Source organism: Pelodiscus sinensis, chromosome 9, assembly GCF_049634645.1.
Source record: "Pelodiscus sinensis isolate JC-2024 chromosome 9, ASM4963464v1, whole genome shotgun sequence".
Taxonomy (NCBI): domain Eukaryota; kingdom Metazoa; phylum Chordata; order Testudines; family Trionychidae; genus Pelodiscus; species Pelodiscus sinensis.
This window is the reverse complement of record NC_134719.1, coordinates 35305981-35325523: the sequence shown is the minus strand read 5'-3', so window position 1 is coordinate 35325523 and position 19543 is coordinate 35305981. Positions and strand designations below refer to the sequence as shown.

General features: G+C 42.9%; 2 protein-coding genes across 3 annotated transcripts in view; one reads left to right on the top strand and one right to left on the bottom strand.

Moving 5' to 3' along the window:
* The window catches only part of LOC102459125 (very-long-chain enoyl-CoA reductase-like), a 55927-nt gene extending 47093 nt beyond the window's left edge, over nucleotides 1–8834 (bottom strand). Inside the window, exon 1 of the mRNA XM_006114146.4 lies at nucleotides 8713–8834. Coding sequence (XP_006114208.2) covers nucleotides 8713–8775 — 63 coding nt within the window. The 5' untranslated portion in view covers nucleotides 8776–8834. The remainder of the gene's footprint in view (nucleotides 1–8712) is intronic.
* GCLM (glutamate-cysteine ligase modifier subunit) overlaps nucleotides 1–19543 on the top strand; it is a 41544-nt gene that overhangs the window by 5401 nt on the left and 16600 nt on the right. The window contains exons 2-4 of one of the 2 annotated variants that reach the window (XM_075936563.1): nucleotides 8162–8447; nucleotides 13145–13210; nucleotides 15373–15457. In XM_075936563.1, coding sequence (XP_075792678.1) covers nucleotides 8322–8447; nucleotides 13145–13210; nucleotides 15373–15457 — 277 coding nt within the window. In that variant the 5' untranslated portion in view covers nucleotides 8162–8321. Of the gene's footprint in view, nucleotides 1–7999; nucleotides 8448–13144; nucleotides 13211–15372; nucleotides 15458–19543 lie in introns of those variants that run through there. The other variant, XM_006114145.2, reaches the window with a different exon arrangement.

The following is a 19543-nucleotide window of genomic DNA, read 5'->3' as shown; positions in this document are numbered from 1 at the left end:
TAATTAAACATGTAAGCATTTAAGAATATTTTTAAAAATTGAAAACTCAGGGTTCCACATAATAGTACTAAGGCCAAAAGCTACTCAAGAGGAAAGATGACAGATTCTGTAGATTCCCTGTGTCAAAAATTGAAAGAAACTGTTTGAAAAAGCTGTTTGTGTTACTTGTCCTATAGTCTGAATAAAATTAAGTGCTATAAGAGTTTCAAAGAAGAATTAAACTCTGGTTTTTAAACAGACAAAAACAACATCTTTTATTTGCTATGAGCCAAATGCTCTGCTAGTGTAGCTCCAATTAATGTAGGTTGGCAGAACATTTGACCATATGACTGTTCATGGATGAGACATTTTTAAAGAGCTTTATAGGTTTCAAAGTTCAAGCATTACCACAAATCATGTGCAATCAGATTCATTCCTGGTGTAACACACGTGGCTTTAATAACTAAGGGTATGTTTACACTGCCACCCCAATTCAAACTAGGCTAATGTAGGCATTCGAAGTTGCAAATGAAGCCCGGGATTTAAATATCCCGGGCTTCATTTGCATCTTGCCGGGCGCCACCATTTTTAAATCCCCGTTAGTGTGGACTCCGTGCCCGCGGCTACACGTGGCACGGAGTAGGTAGTTCGAATTAGGCTCTCTAATTCGAACTACCGGTACACCTCGTTCCACAAGGAGTAACGGTAGCTCGAATTACAGAGCCTAATTCAAACTACCTACTCCGTGCCGCGTGTAGCCGCGGGCACGGAGTCCGCACTAACGGGGATTTAAAAATGGCGGTGCCCAGCAAGATGCAAATGAAGCCCGGGATATTTAAATCCCGGGCTTCATTTGTAACTTCGAATGCCTACATTAGCCACCCTAGGTCGAACTGGGGTGGCAGTGTAGACATACCCTATTTTAGTTGGTAGCGGAGTCAGTCTGTAAGAGGAAAAAACAGCAAATAGTCCAGTAGCACCATAAAGACAAACAAGAACATTTAGATGGTATCATGAACTTTCGTGGGCAGAAGTGGGTTGTGCCCACGAAAGCTCATGATACTATCTACATGTTTTGTTAGTCTTTAAGGTGCTACTAGACTATTTGTTGTTTAAGTTTTTCATTTAGTTAGGAGAGTGACATCAGATTATTATTTCCTATCCTATTATTTATCTCATCTATTTATATAAGTTTTTACAATGACATCCATCATCTTGATGGAAGAATGAAAGCATTATATTTTCAAGAATCTCAAACTATACAATGCATGCATTGGAAAAGGAAATTAGTATAATGTCTAGTGCCACTTACAATCATAAATTTAATATAGAAATTGGCTTTTCCTCAATTTCTGTTTCTAATGGGTTGCCAGTCTTAATCATATTGGTTTTGTCAGCAAAACATGTGCAGAGCAGTTCTCTTCACATTTAGGCTTTAAATGACCTGACAGAGCTGACCTTTTGTTTCCTAAGGCAGTGATGAGGAACCATAAGTAAAGAAACTGGGGCACTTATAAAACTGAATAACAGTGCAGACAGTGGAGGAAATACCCTAATCCAAGGATTCAGTTTGAAGTGTTTAATGTTTTTTGATTCAACACGATCATTTGCTTCGCTGAATATAATCACAAAATTAGTTCAAGAAACCAAGTATCACATTTGCTCCTACTTTGTCTGAACAATCTTAGTGAGATGACTCACAAAAAATTAATCAATTGAGCAGAGGACTAAATAACTTCTTCCCTTTATTTTCCAGTAGCGTATCTGATATTAGCAGATGTACCTGGCATTGCTGGTGTCCTTAACTGTAGTAATGTTTGGGGTTTGTTTTTGTAAATTAACAGGAAAATGCACATGCTTTATTTACATTATTGTATAGGGCAGAGGGATTAGAGCAGATGATTGGGTGTGGGGAACTCAGGCACAGGGTGTGGATACTGGACTCATGGCAAAGAGGTTACTGGGGCACCCAGGCTAGCTCATCACAGGGGAGGGGAAGGACTGCTCTCTCAAGCTGGCAGCGCCTCCTGTAGGGTCAGGACTGGAATGGCTGCAATCCTTGGTTGACAGCTCCTCCCAGGCTTGGAGAGTGAACCACACCGAGTAGATAAGCAGGTTACACTTGCAGACAAGATGGCTGAGCCCCAGCCCTGCTGGCCACTCCCTTGGTGGTACAGCTGTCCCCAATGGACACTGCATATATATAGCTTTCTCCTGTGAGCTTGCTGCCCCCAGTGGCCACTCTCATATTGCAGCTCTTGGAACAGCAGCCTTTCCCTTTCCATTTTATGGAAAACAGTCCTTTTCCTGGGGCTTCCAGGTCTCCTGGCACAATCAAACCCTGACCTTGCTGTAAGTTAGGATAAGAGGATGCTGCATACCAGATGTGGTGGTCCTAGCTCTTACTATTTAGGGGGAGTTCTTGAACAGACAGACAGACAGAAAGAAAGAAAGAAAGAATCTGGTTGAGGATATAGTTTTGTGAAATCCTCTCAGTATTTGTTTCAATACTGCTATGAAGTTCCTTATCCTCAGATAAATAGTTCAGACAATAGCAGTTTATGTATTTTTTTCCTTATCACCAGTGCTCATTAAATGATAGAATGTTTTTTTCTACCCCTGCAATAATGAAATTGGACTTCAGGAAAATGGTAAGGAAGGTCAATGACAGTGTTCTGTTACAATGACAATCATATAACACAAATGATTCAGAAGGGTAACCGTGTTCGTCTGTAAATGGAAAAACTTAAAAAACAACAACAACAACAACTAGTCTTGCAGCACCTTAGGACTAACAAAACATGTAGATCTGTGGTCCCCAACGCAGTGCCCGCAGATGCCATGGTGCCTGCTGGGGCATTTATGTGCGCCCACCGAATGATCAGGGCCGGCCCAAGCCATTCTTGGGCCCCAGGAACGCGGCGCATGCGCAGTCTTGCCCCCAGGTGTGCAGCACATGAGTGGTCCCCCCTCCGGGCACCCGGCAGCCCCAAAAGGTTGGGGACCACTGATGTAGATTGTATCATGAGCTTTCGTGGGCACAACCCACTTCTTCAGATGAATGGAGTTATTAAAGATCCAAGTTTCTAAATAAATAGCGGATGGGGAGAGGGGGATGAGAAAAAAGGGGATAAAAACGGGGAAAGAAATAGTCAGTGTTCATGCAACATGAAGCTGAGATGTAGCATGGACACTCAAAGGCTACGTCTATACTGTGACTTTTGCCACAAGAGCGTATGCAAATTAAGGATGGATTAGCATATCGTTATGCTTCATTTGCATAATTTAGTCAAGCCGGTTTTGCCTCGGAGACATAAGGATATTGTGCAAAACAGGGTATTTGTGCCAAAAAAAAGTCCACACTGCTTGTTTTTGCACAAAGACCCCTTGTGCAAAACTGGCTTGAATAAATTATGCAAATGAAGCACGGCAATATGCTAATCTGTGCTTCATTTGCATAGGCTGTTGAGGCAAAAACCGCAGTGTAGAAGCCTAATTTACTGTTTGTTTCTCCGTTTTTTCCCTCCTTTCTTCCCCACCATTTATTTAGAAACTGGACCTTCAATAACTCCATTCATCTGAAGAAGTAGGTTGTGCCCACGAAAGCTCATGTTACCATCTACAATTTTTGTTAGTCTCAAATCCCGGGCTTCATTTGCAACTCCGGTTGCCTACATTACCACCCTAGTTCGAACTAGGGTGGTAGTGTAGAAATACCCAGAGGTGCTGCAAGATTATTTGTCTGTTATATTTTAAAAACAACCATCTAGATTTGTGCAGAATAATTAAAAACTATTCAAAAGGAAAAAAAAAAATCTTGATTTCTAGCTGACAGTCAGTTAATGAAATCACATATTTGGCTCTGATGTGTAATCAGATTTTAATAATAAATACAATTTTAGTACATTTTGAATACATTAAAAGAATGTACTACTTTTCATTATTTAATGTTTTTCACTACAGTAGAAAGGTGAGTTATATTCTGAATTAATTTATAACCCTATGAAACCCCAGAATTTAGACTGGTATGTGTAAAATTCAAAGCATGGAAATTTTATAAAGAAAAATATCAAAGGATAATTCATCTGAGAAAGGGGCTCCTATCAGACAGGCAAAGATTAAAGGGACCTGTGGGACAAAATTCACTACTAGGGCAAACAGATGCAACTCCATTGAAGTCTATGAATTTGGTCCATTATATTGGGTCAGGCTACATGTTCTATTTTTATATTGGGATAAAAGAAAAAATAATTTTATTATTGCACTTCAAAATTAGTTAATATTTTCCTGATAAGTGTTACTTCTGCATATTCTGTGTATGTGTGCATATCAGAAGAATATAACTCAAGCTTGCACAAGTAATCAAAACAAAAATATTAGAGAATATAAAAATATTTTAAGCCAGTGGTAGACAACCTGGGGCCCACTGGGATTTTGTGTGTGACCCATGTGGCATTTATTTACTGTTGCCCAAATGCAGAGTTGCCAGATTCTGCTGGTTTCTGTCCACATATTTTTTTCCTACCGGTATTACTAACATTATATGCATGTAAAGCAAGGGCATATGAAGTGAGGTGTGTGCTGATTGTACAGAACATTGACTGTGCGAGCTGTATGATCTCTTGCATCCAATCAAATCGCTGCTATGGTTCAGTTAGCACATCCTGGAAATTTTAGGTACAGAAGCACAGTTTAGGTACAGAAGCACAGCGAAACTACTCTATCCCGGGAGATCGTCTTGGTTACTACAATCTTGCGGCCCACTGAGATGGAGGATCACTCATGGAGCACACTCACTACTAGCCTAGGTAGGCTAAAACATAATGCTGTTTTAGCCATTTTTCTAGATTAGGAACAGTCCGATTCCACACATAGGCTACGTCTAGACTACATCCCTTTTTCGTAAAAGGGATGTAAATTAGACGTATCGCAATTGCTAATGAAGCGGGGATTTAAATCTCCCATGCTTCATTAGCATAAAAATGGCTGCCGCTTTTTTTCGGCCCAGAGCTTTGCTGGAGAAAAGCGCCAGTCTAGTCACTGATCTTTTGGAAAATAAAGCCTTTTCCGAAAGATCCCTTATCCCTCTTGATCCTTCCGAAAGATCAGTGTCTAGACTGGCGCTTTTCTCTGGCAAAGCTCCGTGCTGAAAAAAAGCAGCAGCCATTTTTATGCTAATGAAGCACGGGAGATTTAAATCCCCGCTTCATTAGCAATTGCGATACATCTAGACGTAGCCCCAATGTTTTGAAATGCAGAAAGACAATGCAAATTAATTCATTTACATCTTGCTAACATAATGCATAGTCAGAGAAGGAAATTTTTACTAAACATACACAATTAAAATTCCATTGGCGATAGCAAAATGAGAAAGAAAAAAAGGAAGCAGAAAAAAAATCTAAAAATTAAAAGCAACAGTCCACATTTATAGCAGATCAACCCAGAAGTGAGTTACTCTTTTGGGCCCAGGGTAAACAATAGGTAATATTTCAATTAAATCAGTCTAACTGCCCACATTAGAATTGTTTAGACTGCTGATTCCAGAGTCTTCTGCTCTCAAATGCTGGGAAACAAACCCTTGGTGGAAAGGGATGATATATTGTTATCAAGTGATAAAGCAATGTATGATCTAGATTCAGCAAAATTATTTGTAATTTGTGTTTCAAAACGCTGTACTTGGTTTGGTTCAATCTGTAAAGTGTCTTTCCTAGTTTCCTGTTCTTCAGACCATAAATGAGCAACTAAGCTCTTTTCAGGTGGCCACAATAGGCCTGAAACGATAATGTGATTAAATCATGGCTATAGGCCATCAGAACACTGATCTCACCAGATCTGATATGAGGTGTTTAGCCATCTAACAACATTAACTGTGTTTTCTTTCATTCTAGCTGTAGCCCATTGGAATAATTCCAACTCTTTTGTTAAACATTATTGGAGACCAACAGACAGTGATAAAAATAAGCTTGCTACAGCAAATTCCAGCTTATATGTGGGTTTTATTGTTTCACACATGAGAAAAACAGATTAGTGTTGTGATAATCAGGAATGGTTTTTGATGAAAACTGATTTATCATTTGTTTCCTGAGATGCCATTTTTACATGTGTTTTATATGTATTTTAACTGGTTCTTTAAAGTATATTTGTAAGAGGTTTGTCATATTATAAGTGCAAGATTTCCTTCCCAAGTACCAGCTACAGACAAAAGAAGAATCCTTGTCTATTTTACGGACTCCCTAGTTCAATTGGGCCAAATTCTAGGTTTAAATCTGGAGTAATTCCACTGAAGTCAGTAAGCTTATTCGAGATTTTTATACTGAGTGTAAAGGAGCAAGATTTGGCCTGTTGTGTTTATAAGCTTTATATTTAACAATAATGAAGAATTTGTCTAATTTTAGAGGACTTTTACACAAATATTATTTTACAATTTTAAAGCACCTTTCGTCTACAAAACCTGCAGAATTCTTTAAGCAAAAGTCAACTATTGCACCTGCTCGGAGATTCACAGTGAGGTTGGACCACAGGGCTTAAGCCAGTGGTCCCCAACGCAGTGCCTGCGGGCGCCATGGTGCCCACCGGGGCATTTATGTGTGCCCGCTGAAACATCTGGGCTCGCCCCGCCCCGCCCCCAGCACGTGGCACATGCACGGTGCCAGCCCCGGACGCGCAGCATGTGGGCGGCCCCACCCCTGGGCATGCAGCACATGTGTGGCCCCACCCCCAGACACCCGGCACGTGAGCGGCCCCACCCCCGGGCGCCTGGCAGCCATGAAAGGTTGGGGATCACTGTAAAGCCTTCTGAGCACTGGGAGGGGCGGAGGCTCTGCACCTTGCAGGACTGGGCTCTTACCATTTGCTCCTGCTCACTTTTAAGTTAATGGTAGAATTCCCAATGACTTCACTGGGAGCCAATCCGTTCACACCCACTGCTAAACTGCAGCCACCTCTGGAGCGAAATGCTGGTCCAGGATATTGCATTTTTAAATAACAGCATTTACAGTAAAAACAAGGCATGTCTGGGTTTTACGCATCCCCACAGATATTTATTGGAACACATGGGCCATGTCTACACTCACGGCTTCTTGCGCGAGTAATATACAAATGAGGCTAAGCGTGGAATATTGTTGAGCCTCATTTGCATACCTAATGAGCCACCATTTTTTTTTCAGAAGAGGCTCTTGCACAAGAAGGAGCATCTACACTGCCCCTTCTTGCACAAGAAAAACCCTCTTGTGCAATGCCGTTACACCTATTACTTTTCAGGAAGAACGGCATTGCGCAAGAGGGTTTTTCTTGCACAAGAAAGGGTAGTGTAGACGCTCCTTCTTGCGCAAGAGCCTCCTCTGAAAAAAATGGTGGCTCATTAGGTATGCAAATGAGGTTCAGTGATATTCCACGCTTAGCCTCATTTGCGTATTACTCGCGCAAGAAGCCGGGGGTGTAGACATAGCCATGGGCGGTGTCTAATCTGGCAAGTTTTTCCGCAAATGCTTTTAACGGAAAAGTTTTCCGTTAAAAGCATTTTGCGGAAAAGAGCGTCTAGATTGGAACGGACACTTTTCCGCAAAAGCACTTTTTGTGGAAAAGCGTCTGTGCCAATCTAGATGTGCTTTTGCGCAAAAAAGCCCCAATCACCATTTTCGCTATCGGGGCTTTTTTGCGCAAAACAAATATGAGCTGTCTACACTGGCCCTTTTGCCCGAACGGGAGCAGCAGTGTTTCTGCAAGAACACTGACAATCTTACATGAGATCATCAGTGCTCTTGCAGAAATTCAAGCGGCCAGTGTAGGCAGCTGGCAAGTTTTTCTGGAAAAGTGTCTGATTGTCCGGAAACACTGGCCAGTCTAGACACAGCCATGGTGATTCAAGAGAGGGGTTTTGCAGCAGTCCTGTAGCACGCGCGGCAGGGAAGGCTCAGCGCCCTGGCACGTGCTGCTCCGGGACCCCAGACCAGGGCACAAGCTTCAGGGAGCGGACGCGCATGCTCAGACGCCCGGGACATGCGCACAGGCCAGTCTCGCCTCGCGCGCGCTTTCCCGTTGCCAGGAAAGGCCGCACCTTAGCGGCCCGGCCCAGCCCGTTCCCGCGTCCGGACTCCGCCTCTTGGCCCCAGCAGCGGCTGGCAGCGCCCTCCCCTGCGCTCCACGTGACCGGCCGCAGTTACAAGGCACTTTTTCTCCTTAGTCATCGTCGCCCGGCCGGCCGACCGCAGCGCGCGGAGCCGAGACCGCAGCCAGCCGCGGCGCAGACCCGCCCGCTCGCCAGCCCTTAGCAGCCGCAGGTGCCCGCGGGAAGCGGCCGGAGCCCAGCGAAGGCGACAGTTCGGGCAGAGGGCGCGCTCGCCATGGGGACGGACAGCGGCAGAGCCAAGCTCCTCCTGGACCATGCGGCCACCCTCACCCTGCAGACGGGCAACCTGCTCAACTGGGGCCGGCTGCGCAAGAAGTGCCCGTCCACCCCCAGCGAGGAGGTGAGGGGGCGGGGACTGCCCGCCCGGCCTCCCTCAGCCCGCCGCCGGGAGGGCGCAGGCTCCGGGCCGGGGCTCGGATCCATGAGGTGGGGAAGTGGCTGTGGAATAGCCCCTCGGTCCCCCCTCGGTGGCGAGAGGGTAACGGGGGGTGGAAGCCGCTGCCAGCCCTCCCCGGCGGCCCCGCTCAGGCAGGGCTTGGGGAGCAGCCCCTGGGGTCGAGCTGAGGCGAGCAGTCATTTCCGGGGAAGGACGGGGGATGACTCACCTTCTGTGGCTTAATGATCGGGGCTCCAACCTTGGGCGGCTCAAGTCCTTGCTCCTCCTTCATACCATGTTACCCTGAAGAAGATAGAGGAGGCACTGGAAACTGGCTTTCCCCCATCCCAGGTGTTCGGGTTACAAGTGGGTAACAGGCGTTTAGGCACAACTCCCTTTGGTGAAAATGTTCCAAAGATTTCAGTATTCTTGAAACCTCAAAGAGTTGCTGTAGAAAGTAATTGTTGCCCCTCTGAACAGCCCTAATGTAGGGCCAAATTCCTCTTATCTTTCACACGTTCCCCATACCTCATCAGGAGCTAATTATTGATAGAGGAAGGAGTACTTACCTGAGTAAACTAGTAGGATTTGGTTCCTCTTTAACAATCAAGGACACAACTCTTTTGTGTAAGTGGGTAAACCACAGTAGACCTGTAACTGTCTAGGTTAGTTATGAATTTGGTCTATAGTGGCTATTAAAGCTTATTAGTACATAAAATGCTGCAAATACTGAGAGCATTGTACTGTGACGGGCATAGGAGAAGTCTCCCCCAGGAATTTGACTTGGCTGGATGTACTATTGGGTAGGGATATAAGCAACTACTTGAGTAGTTGACTACCTGATAAGCCTAACTTGACTACTGGCTCCCCCACCACCTCGCTGCCACTGTATCATAGGTAGCAAGGGGAGAAGCGGGAGCCAGCTTAAAAGCCAGGTACCCCCAGCACTGTCTCTGCTGTGCCAAGAGGGGAACAATGGGAGGCAGAGCCGCAGTGGTCCCAGAGCCAGCATGAGTTGGGGCTGCTTAGTCATGGCTTGGCCTGCCCCCCGGGAGCTAACCCTGCTGCAGCTTTGCATTTTAAATGTAGTAAGAGCCAGGCTGCCTGAGCTCTTGTTGGCTCCTACAACATTTAAATTGCAGCGCCACAGTGGGGGTAGCAAATGCCCCCCCCATTGACTAATCGAGTAGTCGATTGAAGTTCAATTAACTACTCAATTAGCTGTTTAACCACTACTTAACATCCCTAGTGCTGGGAGCTATAGAGCAGTGTTTCTCAATCAGTAGTATGAGTACCCTTAGAGTTACTTGAGAGAAGTCTGAGGGGTATGACAACACAACTGAAATTTGGAGAAAACTGAATTTTTGTTTTAAGTTTTATAGCACTTATTTTTGTACTTTTTACACTCAAATTTCATCGCCCACCTGGCTATGATTAAGTTGTTTAAATAAATGTGTTGCAATGGTAGAAAAGTGTGTGTGTCTGAAAACGGTAGGTACTGGGGATACCTATTTATTTATTTATTAGGTGGGAGGAAAGGGGTGCTTTAAAAAAAAAAAAAAGGTTGACACACACTGCTATAGAGCCGTGGTTCCCAACACGGTGCCCGTGGGCGCCATGGCGCCCGTGGGGGCATTCGTGTGCGCCCGCCACATGCTCGGGGCTGGCCTGGCCCCGGGCGGTTGGGGCGGGGGGCGCCGGCCCCGGCCGCTTGGAGGAGGGGGGGGCGCCGGCCCCGGGTGCACGGAGCTTGGAGGGGAGGGGGCACCGGCCCCGGGCGTGCGGCGCTTGGGGGGGGCGCCGGCCCCCGGCGCTTGGAGGAGGGGGGGGCGCCGGCCCCCGGTGCACGGAGCTTGGGGGGGAGGGGACGCCGGCCCCGGGCGCACGGAGCTTGGGGGGGAGGAGGCGCCGGCCCCGGGCGCTTGGAGGAGGGGGGGGCGACAGCCACGGGCGCAGCTATGGGGGGGGCGCATGGCTATGGGGGGCCCCGTCCCCGCCCCCTGGTGCCCGGCCACCACCACAGGTTGGGGACCACTGCTATAGAGAAATGTAGTAGGAGCTGAGCATGCAGGCAGCCCAACTCCTATTACATTTAAACTTCAGAACCACAGCAGGGGTAGATCCTGGATTAGTGCAAGGCAGGACAGAGCGGGAACCGCTGAAGCTCTCCTTTTTAAATGTAATAAGAGCCAACCAGCTCTTACTGCTTTTAAAATGCAGAGCTGCAGTGGTCCTGAATAGGTGTGAGCTGGGATTGAGCCAGGCTTGCTCAGTCCCAGCTCGCACTGTGTCTAGTAGCCCCTGTTTGCAGCCAGCCCCTGCTGCTGGAACAGCCTCTGCCCGTGACCAACCCATGCTGCCATGAACAGGCTGCTGCTAAAGCAGCCTCTGCCTGCAGTGAGCCTCAGCCTGCCAGGGCAGAGGTTGCTTGGCAGCAGCCTTCCTTATATCCTTGACACTGCTGGAGTGGGGGAGGCAGCACTGTGGAGACAGTGCTGGAGGTAACTGGCTTTTAAACCAGCTTCCCCTGAGCACTGGCTTCTGTTCTCCCCACTGTGCTGCCTCTGATGTAGATGCAGCAAGGGGGGGGAGTGAGTAGTTGAGTATTCGACTACTTGCTTACATCCATAAGAAGATGCAATAATGCACAGTATCATGATGACAGCTTTTTAGAAAACTTTGTATGCTTGAGTCTTGAGACTCCTTAATATTACAATAATTGCTGTTCTCTTTGAAAACTAGGAGCTTACTACATTTTTAATTTTTTTTGAAAATTCTTCAGACTCTTAACGCTTCTGTATACCATTTCTCTCCCCACGCTATTACCTTTGGTATTACATATTTGGCACTAAACTAATCCCACCTGTTAGATTTCTATGGGAATGCCACCTATTAGAGATGGTGTTCATACTGCCATGGGTTTCAGATCTTATACATTCTATGAAATACAAGAACCTTATCTCAGTATTCTCACAGGAAATAGCTATCTAGTAACTTAGGAGTTGTTCAGTAACTACAAAGATTGTGATTTTTAGAATAATTATATGAAGGCAGCATTGGCAACTTAATGATCTACTTGTTTCAGAGAAGTAGCCATGTTAGTCTGTTTCAGCAAAAACAACAAGGAGTTCAGTGGCATTTTAAAGACTAACACGTTTATTAAATACAGTTTCATGTTTCTATACTCCTTGTTTTGAGTGATCTACAGTTTCACTTTTCATAACTATTAAGATGAGGTACAATGAGTAGACTTATGGATAAATACTGAAAAAGATGGAATGGCTGTCACAGGATATGGGTAATGAGATTATGAAACATTTGTTTTTAAAGTTACTGGCTCTAATTGAGTGGTTGCTGGATGACAGCAAGTGAGTACAAGGTATTAGATCAGTTCCTAGTGGATAAGTTTCTTCAACACAGTTGAAATGCTTGTTGTCTGCCTCAATAGAAAGCTTAAGAACTAGATGCGCATAGAGATCTAACTACTCAGATCAGATGTTGTAAATTAACATATAGTTATGAGGTCAACTTAAACCCAAGATTTAGCTTTTATAAACAGTGTTTTTACCTGTGGCTACCATTAATTCTTGAAAGAGAAAGTTTTTTAATTAAATATTCCAACAATTTTTAGACTCTAACATTGACAATTGATATTAAATGTTTACATTTGTGGATACCTACTTCCCACCTCTTTGTCTGGAGCCTGTGTTGGAATTATTATTTAAATCAGTGTTGTGGTAATACCATGCATAACCATATTAAATCCAAAAGACACATGGTGTTATACAGTTGCTCTAAATTTGCTTTAAAATTCAAAAAGTAAACAATCGACATTGACTTGATTTTCCACGGTTAGTTTTTAACAATGCTATTTTAATATTCTAAGGTGCTTATGGTTTCAGAAAAGATTTTGACCAAGATTTTACAAAATGCGAGGAGCCTAACTTTAAAAGCCCACTTACAAAAGTGATGGTCAGAGTAAACAAATATGTTTCTATATTTCTTGAAGAAAATGATTTTTTTCCTCACTTCCAGTTTTATTTGCTGGATCAAGAAGCTAGAAGTGTTGTTAATGAGCAAAATTTATAATGTGCACATTCAGCTATACTTTTTCTTTGTCCTGAAGGAAACAGATCCTAGGTCACTCCCCTGGATTGTGCTAGAACAGTCTCAATCATCCAGAGGCATTAACTCCTGGAGCCTGAGTATCCATACAGATTTAAAATCACCTAAAAGAAAAATAAGGCAGTGGCTTACAAATCTATTGTGTATGTGTCCAGCTATTGTGTATGCAGCTCTCAACAAAATAACTGACCCCATAAATATTATTTGGTAATGTATTTACTAAAACAAAGCCTGAAGTATAAAATAATGTGTAGTAATGATATAATATCCTTATATTTGTATGATTGCAATCCTACTTGGCTTAATTCTGCATCTGTGATTTCAGGGAAAGTGTTGTTGAAAGATAAGATCCTAATTCTAGTCTGATTCCTAAGTTGTGATATAATGCTCTTCTAATGTCTGCTTAATTTCTTACCTTGTACTAAATGTTTATTGTCTTAAAAGAGGATACTCATGAAGTTCATACAATTGCACAGGCAAAACAGATTTTACCATAACTATTAAATATAAACTAATAATATAATATTGTTTTATAGCTACGGGACTGCATTCAAAAAACACTGAATGAATGGAGCTCAAAGATCAGTCCTGATCTAAACCAGGTAAGGGGTCTACAGTTTCTTTGTAAGTTAAATGTAATGGACCAAATATTTTCCCTTTATCACAATTTGGTTCAATACTTGTGAAATGAAATAGGTTAGTGGACAAAGAAATATTGTTTTAGATGGTTTAGTCTGTTTTGTTTTACTAAAATAAGATTTAATAAGAATAAAGTCGTGGCTAGTAAACAGGATTTGTCATTACATGCTAGGGACACATCTCAGATAGTATAGCTGATCCTGAAAATTAACTACAGCAATATGCATATGCAAACATGGTGGAATTTCTGAGTTATGAATCTGTTTTGTAATATCATGCAGACTAAACTTGGGCCTGGCCACTGTTTGGAAGGGAGTTCTCTAAGTGAAATATTAGGATACTACAGAAGGAGTTGCTGATGATTCAGAAGTGTCATTTTTCATTTGAGATGCCAGCTTTCAGATAACACATGACACCAATCTCCTGACTAGTTGATGACATTAAAGACCCTGTGGCTTTTTCTATGGTGACAATTCAATATTATAGTCTTCTTACTGAAATTTGGAAAAACATAAAAACGTAAAATTATATTGCCTGTTTTTCTCCATGAATCATGGAGAAAAGGATACTCTTTTTTTTTTTTTTTAAAGTTCTCTGCGGTTTTTTTAAACAAAGATTACTCTTAATTAGGGCTAGAACTAGAGATAAAATATCTTCTCTCACTAATATCCCTCTTGTACCTTCCTACATTACCCTGTACATGCACTTGTGGCTTTACCTTTCTTCTGCCATTTCTCGAGGAGGTGTGGAGGAATGAATGGAAATGAAAATAAATATTTTATGATTAATGATATTTTTGTCATTTTCACAACTGAAGATGTCAGTCTATCTTGTGAGGCTAAATCATGAAATTGTTTACTTCAAAGCTCACAAAGAGTTGCCTTCTCTCTCAAAAGAGCTGTCATTTCCCAGTGCTTATCAGTGAGAGTAGAGCCAGGCTATCCTTGTATTAGTGACCGGTGCTGTGAGGCACCAGTGAAGCTCTAGCCAATTGATGAGACCATTTTTCTCATCAAAATGACCATCAACTGAGAGTACTTTTGGTGTCAGTCCCATTTAGAGCAATGGGAAATGGCAGCAGTTTTGAAAGGGAGAAATTTGTGGAATTCTCCAGAAGGACATTATTTATCGAGTGCTCAAAGAGAAACTTTCGGTTACAAAGTATATCTGGGGAAAAAACTAATCCCCCTTCTCCTTTCTTCAAATGTATTTGATTAGTAAGTGTGAACTATATAGAAAGTTTCTTTTTATATTGTTTCCCAAAACATGGTCCAGCACATGTGCATAGTTGTTTTAAAGGATCTATTTTTAAATTAAAGTTAATTTTAATTAATAAAATAATTGATTACCAGTGAATTCACAGAAACTTCATATTCTAAGTTTGTTCTGTAACGTGGGAAAGGATATGTTGTGGGCGTTTCTTGCTTTAAGTTCAAAGCTCAGCTCAACCTTAACCATGGAACTATATGTAGAGCTTCCAAAATATTTTTTTCTAATTTTTGTTCTGGGGATTTTGCTCTTGTTTTGTGACTCCTTCTCTCCTCAGTTGAGGACAGCGACATGATAGGTGGAGGTATGGTTGAGGACAGCGACATGATAGGTGAGCCCAGTTAGATGTGTTCTTATAACTTATCTGACGGTTGTGGCAGGAGAGAAGAGAATCTTGGCCAGGTATATGTTGCATGAACCTACAGCCTTGTATGTATGAGCTTCTATGGCTGGCTTCATATTAAGGATCCTTGTGGGTGATGAAAAAACATGCACATGGCTTCTTGAAAGCCATTCTACTTCACTAGGAGCCTCAAAAGTATCTCTGTATTTGAGGGCAGAGACAGATGTTCTCTGGCTTGGTCTACATTTAAGTTAGGTTAACTCAGCTATGGCAACCTGCCTCCATAGCAGATGTGACTGTGCTGATGGAAGAATTCTTCTGTTGATTTAGCTATCACCAGTTGGAGGGGTGGATTATCTATAGCAATGGAAAAACCTCATTCTCTTGCTATAGAAAACATGTACATTATGGTGTTACAACAGAATAGCTGTAGTGCTGTCGATGCATTTTTCTGAAGATTATTCATTTTCTAATATTGACAAACTGTTCCTGAATGTCATGTATTTCCTGCAGGAAATGCCAGATGTCCTGGAGTGTACTGTAGATCAAGCAATAGAAAAGATAAATCATGAAGAAAGGGAAGAATTAAAAGTTTCAGGTAAGGAATGAAAAAAAAAGTATTCTTGCTTTGCAGAATATACTTAAACTTAGTGAACTTAAAAAAACTAAATAGCTTTGTTCTGGCTAGCAGGTTTGGTTACTTGGGGTTGGTAGGAGGATCTGTTCAGTGGGAGCAAAGCTTGTGACTTTAAGTTTCTTCATGAATATTAATTAAGGTAGCGTGTATCTGAGTTGGGAAGAGGAGGAAAAGAGGAGAGTGGAAATAAGAGGAAAAAGAAAATCTGCAAAAGGACTGAGTAACCTGATGAGACAGCATCTCATCCTGTTATTTAGACATGACTTAGAATATGTCTGCACAGGATAAAAAAATAATGACTGGCCCAGGTCAGCCAACTTGGATATGTGGAGCTTGGATTCTGGATCTGAAAAATTGCTGTGTAAGGGTTCAGGCTTGGGCTGGCACCCATGCTCTGGGTTCCTGAGTGGGTAAAGGATCCCAGAGCTTAGATTGCAGCCAAACATCTACACAGAATTCATCTACACAGACTTGCGAGTGACCCAAGCCAGCTACAGCCATATTCCAGAGCTTTTTATCCCCATGTAGATATACAGTGAGAATCAGAAAACTGGAGTTCCATTCCCATCTCTTTGACTCACTTTGGTCAAATCATTCGGTCTCTCAATCAGGCCAGGCCTTGTCTACTTGCGCAAATTGCACTGATTTAGCTAAATTGGTTTGGAAATGGACTTAGTTAAATAGGTGCAACCTCCTGTTAAATATTCTTAGACATGAGATTTGCTTTCATGTAACTACATTGATACAGGGTATGTAGAATAGCACTGCTCCAGCAGTCCCTAGTTGCTGGAACAGTCTTTGGGTCTGTTGCAGCCAGGGGCTATAGTATATGTATTCTGAGCAGCAGTTGAACTAATTCCTTAGGTCTGGTATGTACTTGCAAATTACGTTAGTATAACTATGTTATTCAAGAGTGTGAAAAATCCACACCCTTGAATGATGCAGTGTAAACAGTAACCAGTTGATGGGAGAATTTTGCCTCTTGAGGAGATGGAGTCCCTACTCTGATGGGAGACCTCCTACTCCCCAACCCAGGTACTGTAGGTACAGTAACTCTCACTTAACGATCTCCTGATTAAAGTTGTTTAGTTTGTACGTTGCTTATCTATTCGAGCGCATGCATGTGTAAAGTTGTGCATTGCTTCTTTATAACATTGGCTGCCTGCCTTGTCCACCACTTGCTGAATTTTCTGGAAAAGCAGCCTGTCCTTATGGAGTTTTGAAACCAGAGTGGGCTGGCAGCTCCCCTAAGTTCCCTGTAAGGTATGCAACTTGGCAGTTGCAGTTCAGCTTCCCCTCTCCCCACTGTCTTGCTGCTCCTGCCCTGTAGCTTGGAGCTGCTCCAGGGAGCCTCCTGCTTGCTGTGCAAGGGAGGCGGAGAGGGTTGCTGATGTCAGGATGTCCCCAGTCAGAACCCCATCTCTACAAAGCTAGATATCACAATTACAGAGTCATATGTCTGGAATTCCTGGTCTATTTATAAGGGCAGCGTACGTAAAGTGGCAATGCATGTCTGTCTGGCATTCACTCTCTCTTGCACACATACCCCCTTTGTAACTATGCATTTGCATATGCACTGTGATGAGAGAGTGTTGCATTCCAGCAGGATAGTGTGGGATCAATATCATGTTCAATTTCTGCAAGGAAGTGTTTGTAATCTCTTCCATGCTTCTGCTTCATCCAGTGTGAGGGTGATATTAATTTCCTAAAACTGAAATACCCACCTGGTGAAGTGAAAAAACAAATAGTCTAGTAGTACCTTAAAAACTAAATAGTTACAAGAGGCTGATAAGAACCATTAGTTTGCACTTGGAAAGGAAGATGACCAATGTAGATGGAAGATGACTGTGAGAGGGAGGTTGGCGAGTGTACAAGCAGGGAGCACAGTCCTCTAATAAAGTTCTATATGCTTGTATTTCACACTGTTTCTCATGAGTAGACAATGTCTGCATTGCAAACTAAGTTGTGTCTTCTAGTAACTCTATAATCCTTTGTCTGAAGTGCTCTGTAAATTGTTTGGTGTGAGTGGAGAATGTGTGTGAAAGTCATCAGGAAGGTCCAGAGGTCAAAAAGACTTGAGATACTTGGAGATAAGAAAACATCCATGATGCCTGAGGCTGGATAAAGGCTGAAGAAATTAGCAAAATAGCTGAGTCCTGGAAACAGGCAGACACTCCTGAAGGTGAGACCACTAACAAGAGATTATGAAACCTGACCACAAACATCAAAGGATAACTGGGGGAAAAAAACACCTTAAGATGAACATATGAAGGTTTGCAGCATGACATTGCAAAACCCAGTGACTCAAATGGGAACTTACATGTAAAAAAAGGAAGGCTTACTTACTTTTGCCAAAACAAAAAACAGGACTGTGTAGTACTTGAAAGGCTAACAAGATCGTTTAATATGTGATGAGCTTTCGTGGGCCAGACCCACTTCCTCAGATCAAATAATGGAAGAAAATTGTCACAACCATATATACCAAAGGATACAATTAAAAAAATGAACACATGAAAAGGACAAATCAAATTTCACAGACATTTACCTCCCCCCCTTTCCGTCCCCCTCCATTCCCCTTCTGTTCTGAAATTTGATTTGTCCTTTTCATGTATGTTCATTTTTTTTTAATTGTATCCTTTGGTATATATGGTTGTGACAATTTTCTTCCATTATTTGATCTGAGGAAGTGGGTCTGGCCCACGAAAGCTCATCACATATTAAACCATTTTGTTAGTCTTTAAAGTGCTATACAGTCCTGTTTTTTGTTTCAGCTGCACCAGACTAACATGGCTACATTTCTACCACTGGCTTTTGCCAGTGAAACTCTGAGTTCAGTCCTGCAAAGCCAAGCGTCAGAGGAGTCTCAAAGGAACCCTGACGCCTCAGTCAGTCAGCTTTGCCTGGCCAGCAAGATGGACTTGAGCCACGACAGACTGGTAATTATACACCATCTGCAGTACCTGTGTATACGTGTGTGTGCGTGCGTGCTTATCTTTATGAAGCATATGCTAGCTGCTTTTTCTACTGTATTCTCAATAAACATGGTGTACAAGAGTCCCCCGACTTGCAACCGCCCAGGTTCTGACCCCTCACATTTACAACCATTTTTGTAAGTTCAGAAGGGGTTGAAAAACCCTGACTTATGTCCTTGGCCCACATTTACGATGGTGCATGGTGCCTATTGTAAATTAGGGTTCACGTTACGACACCCCCAACTTATGACGTTTCCCCAGGAACCAATCACGTTGCAAGTCGGGGGCCCTCCTGTATTGCCTTTTTCCCCTGAAAAAGATCCTATGTGCTCCTTACAAGCATAACAAGGAGGCTTCATTCGCTTCCGCTGCCTTCAGCAAAATTTCTCAGCTCCTATTGGCTGGAAACTGGCCAATGGGAGCTAAGGGATTTTGTTGGAGTGCAGGGACAGTATGCCAAGCTTTCTCCTCCCTGCCCAAATGCATAGCAATCAGCAGACTGCAGTTTAAAACAGTGGCAGTCACTCTGTAGAAAGAGTTCTGGCAAGGCGGCCACGGGCCAGATCCAGCAGCTTGGTGGGCAGGATCCAGCTTGATAACTGCTTCTTGCCCTCCCCTGCCATATACAATACTAAATTGTTTAAAACTTATATTTTAAAACTTATACTGTATATAAATATACATCCTTTTGTCTGCTGAAAAAAATTTCCCTAGAACCTAAACCCCCTATTTACATTAATTCTTATGCAGAAATTGGATTCACTTAACATTGTTTTGCTTAAGTAGCTTTTTCAGGAAAATAACTACAATGTTCAACTAGGAATTATTCTACTGTCTTCACTGAGGAGCTGTAGGGTTTATATATAGACATACTCTTAGTTTGTAACCAAATTGAGGCTTGATCAACATAAGGCAGCTTATGTCTACCTTATTACGTCAGGACTATGTAGCACTTTAAAGACTAACAAGATGGTTTATTAGATGATGAGCTTTCGTGGGCCAGACCCACTTCCTCAGATCAAATAGTGGAAGAAAATAGTCACAACCATATATACCAAAGGATACAATTTAAAAA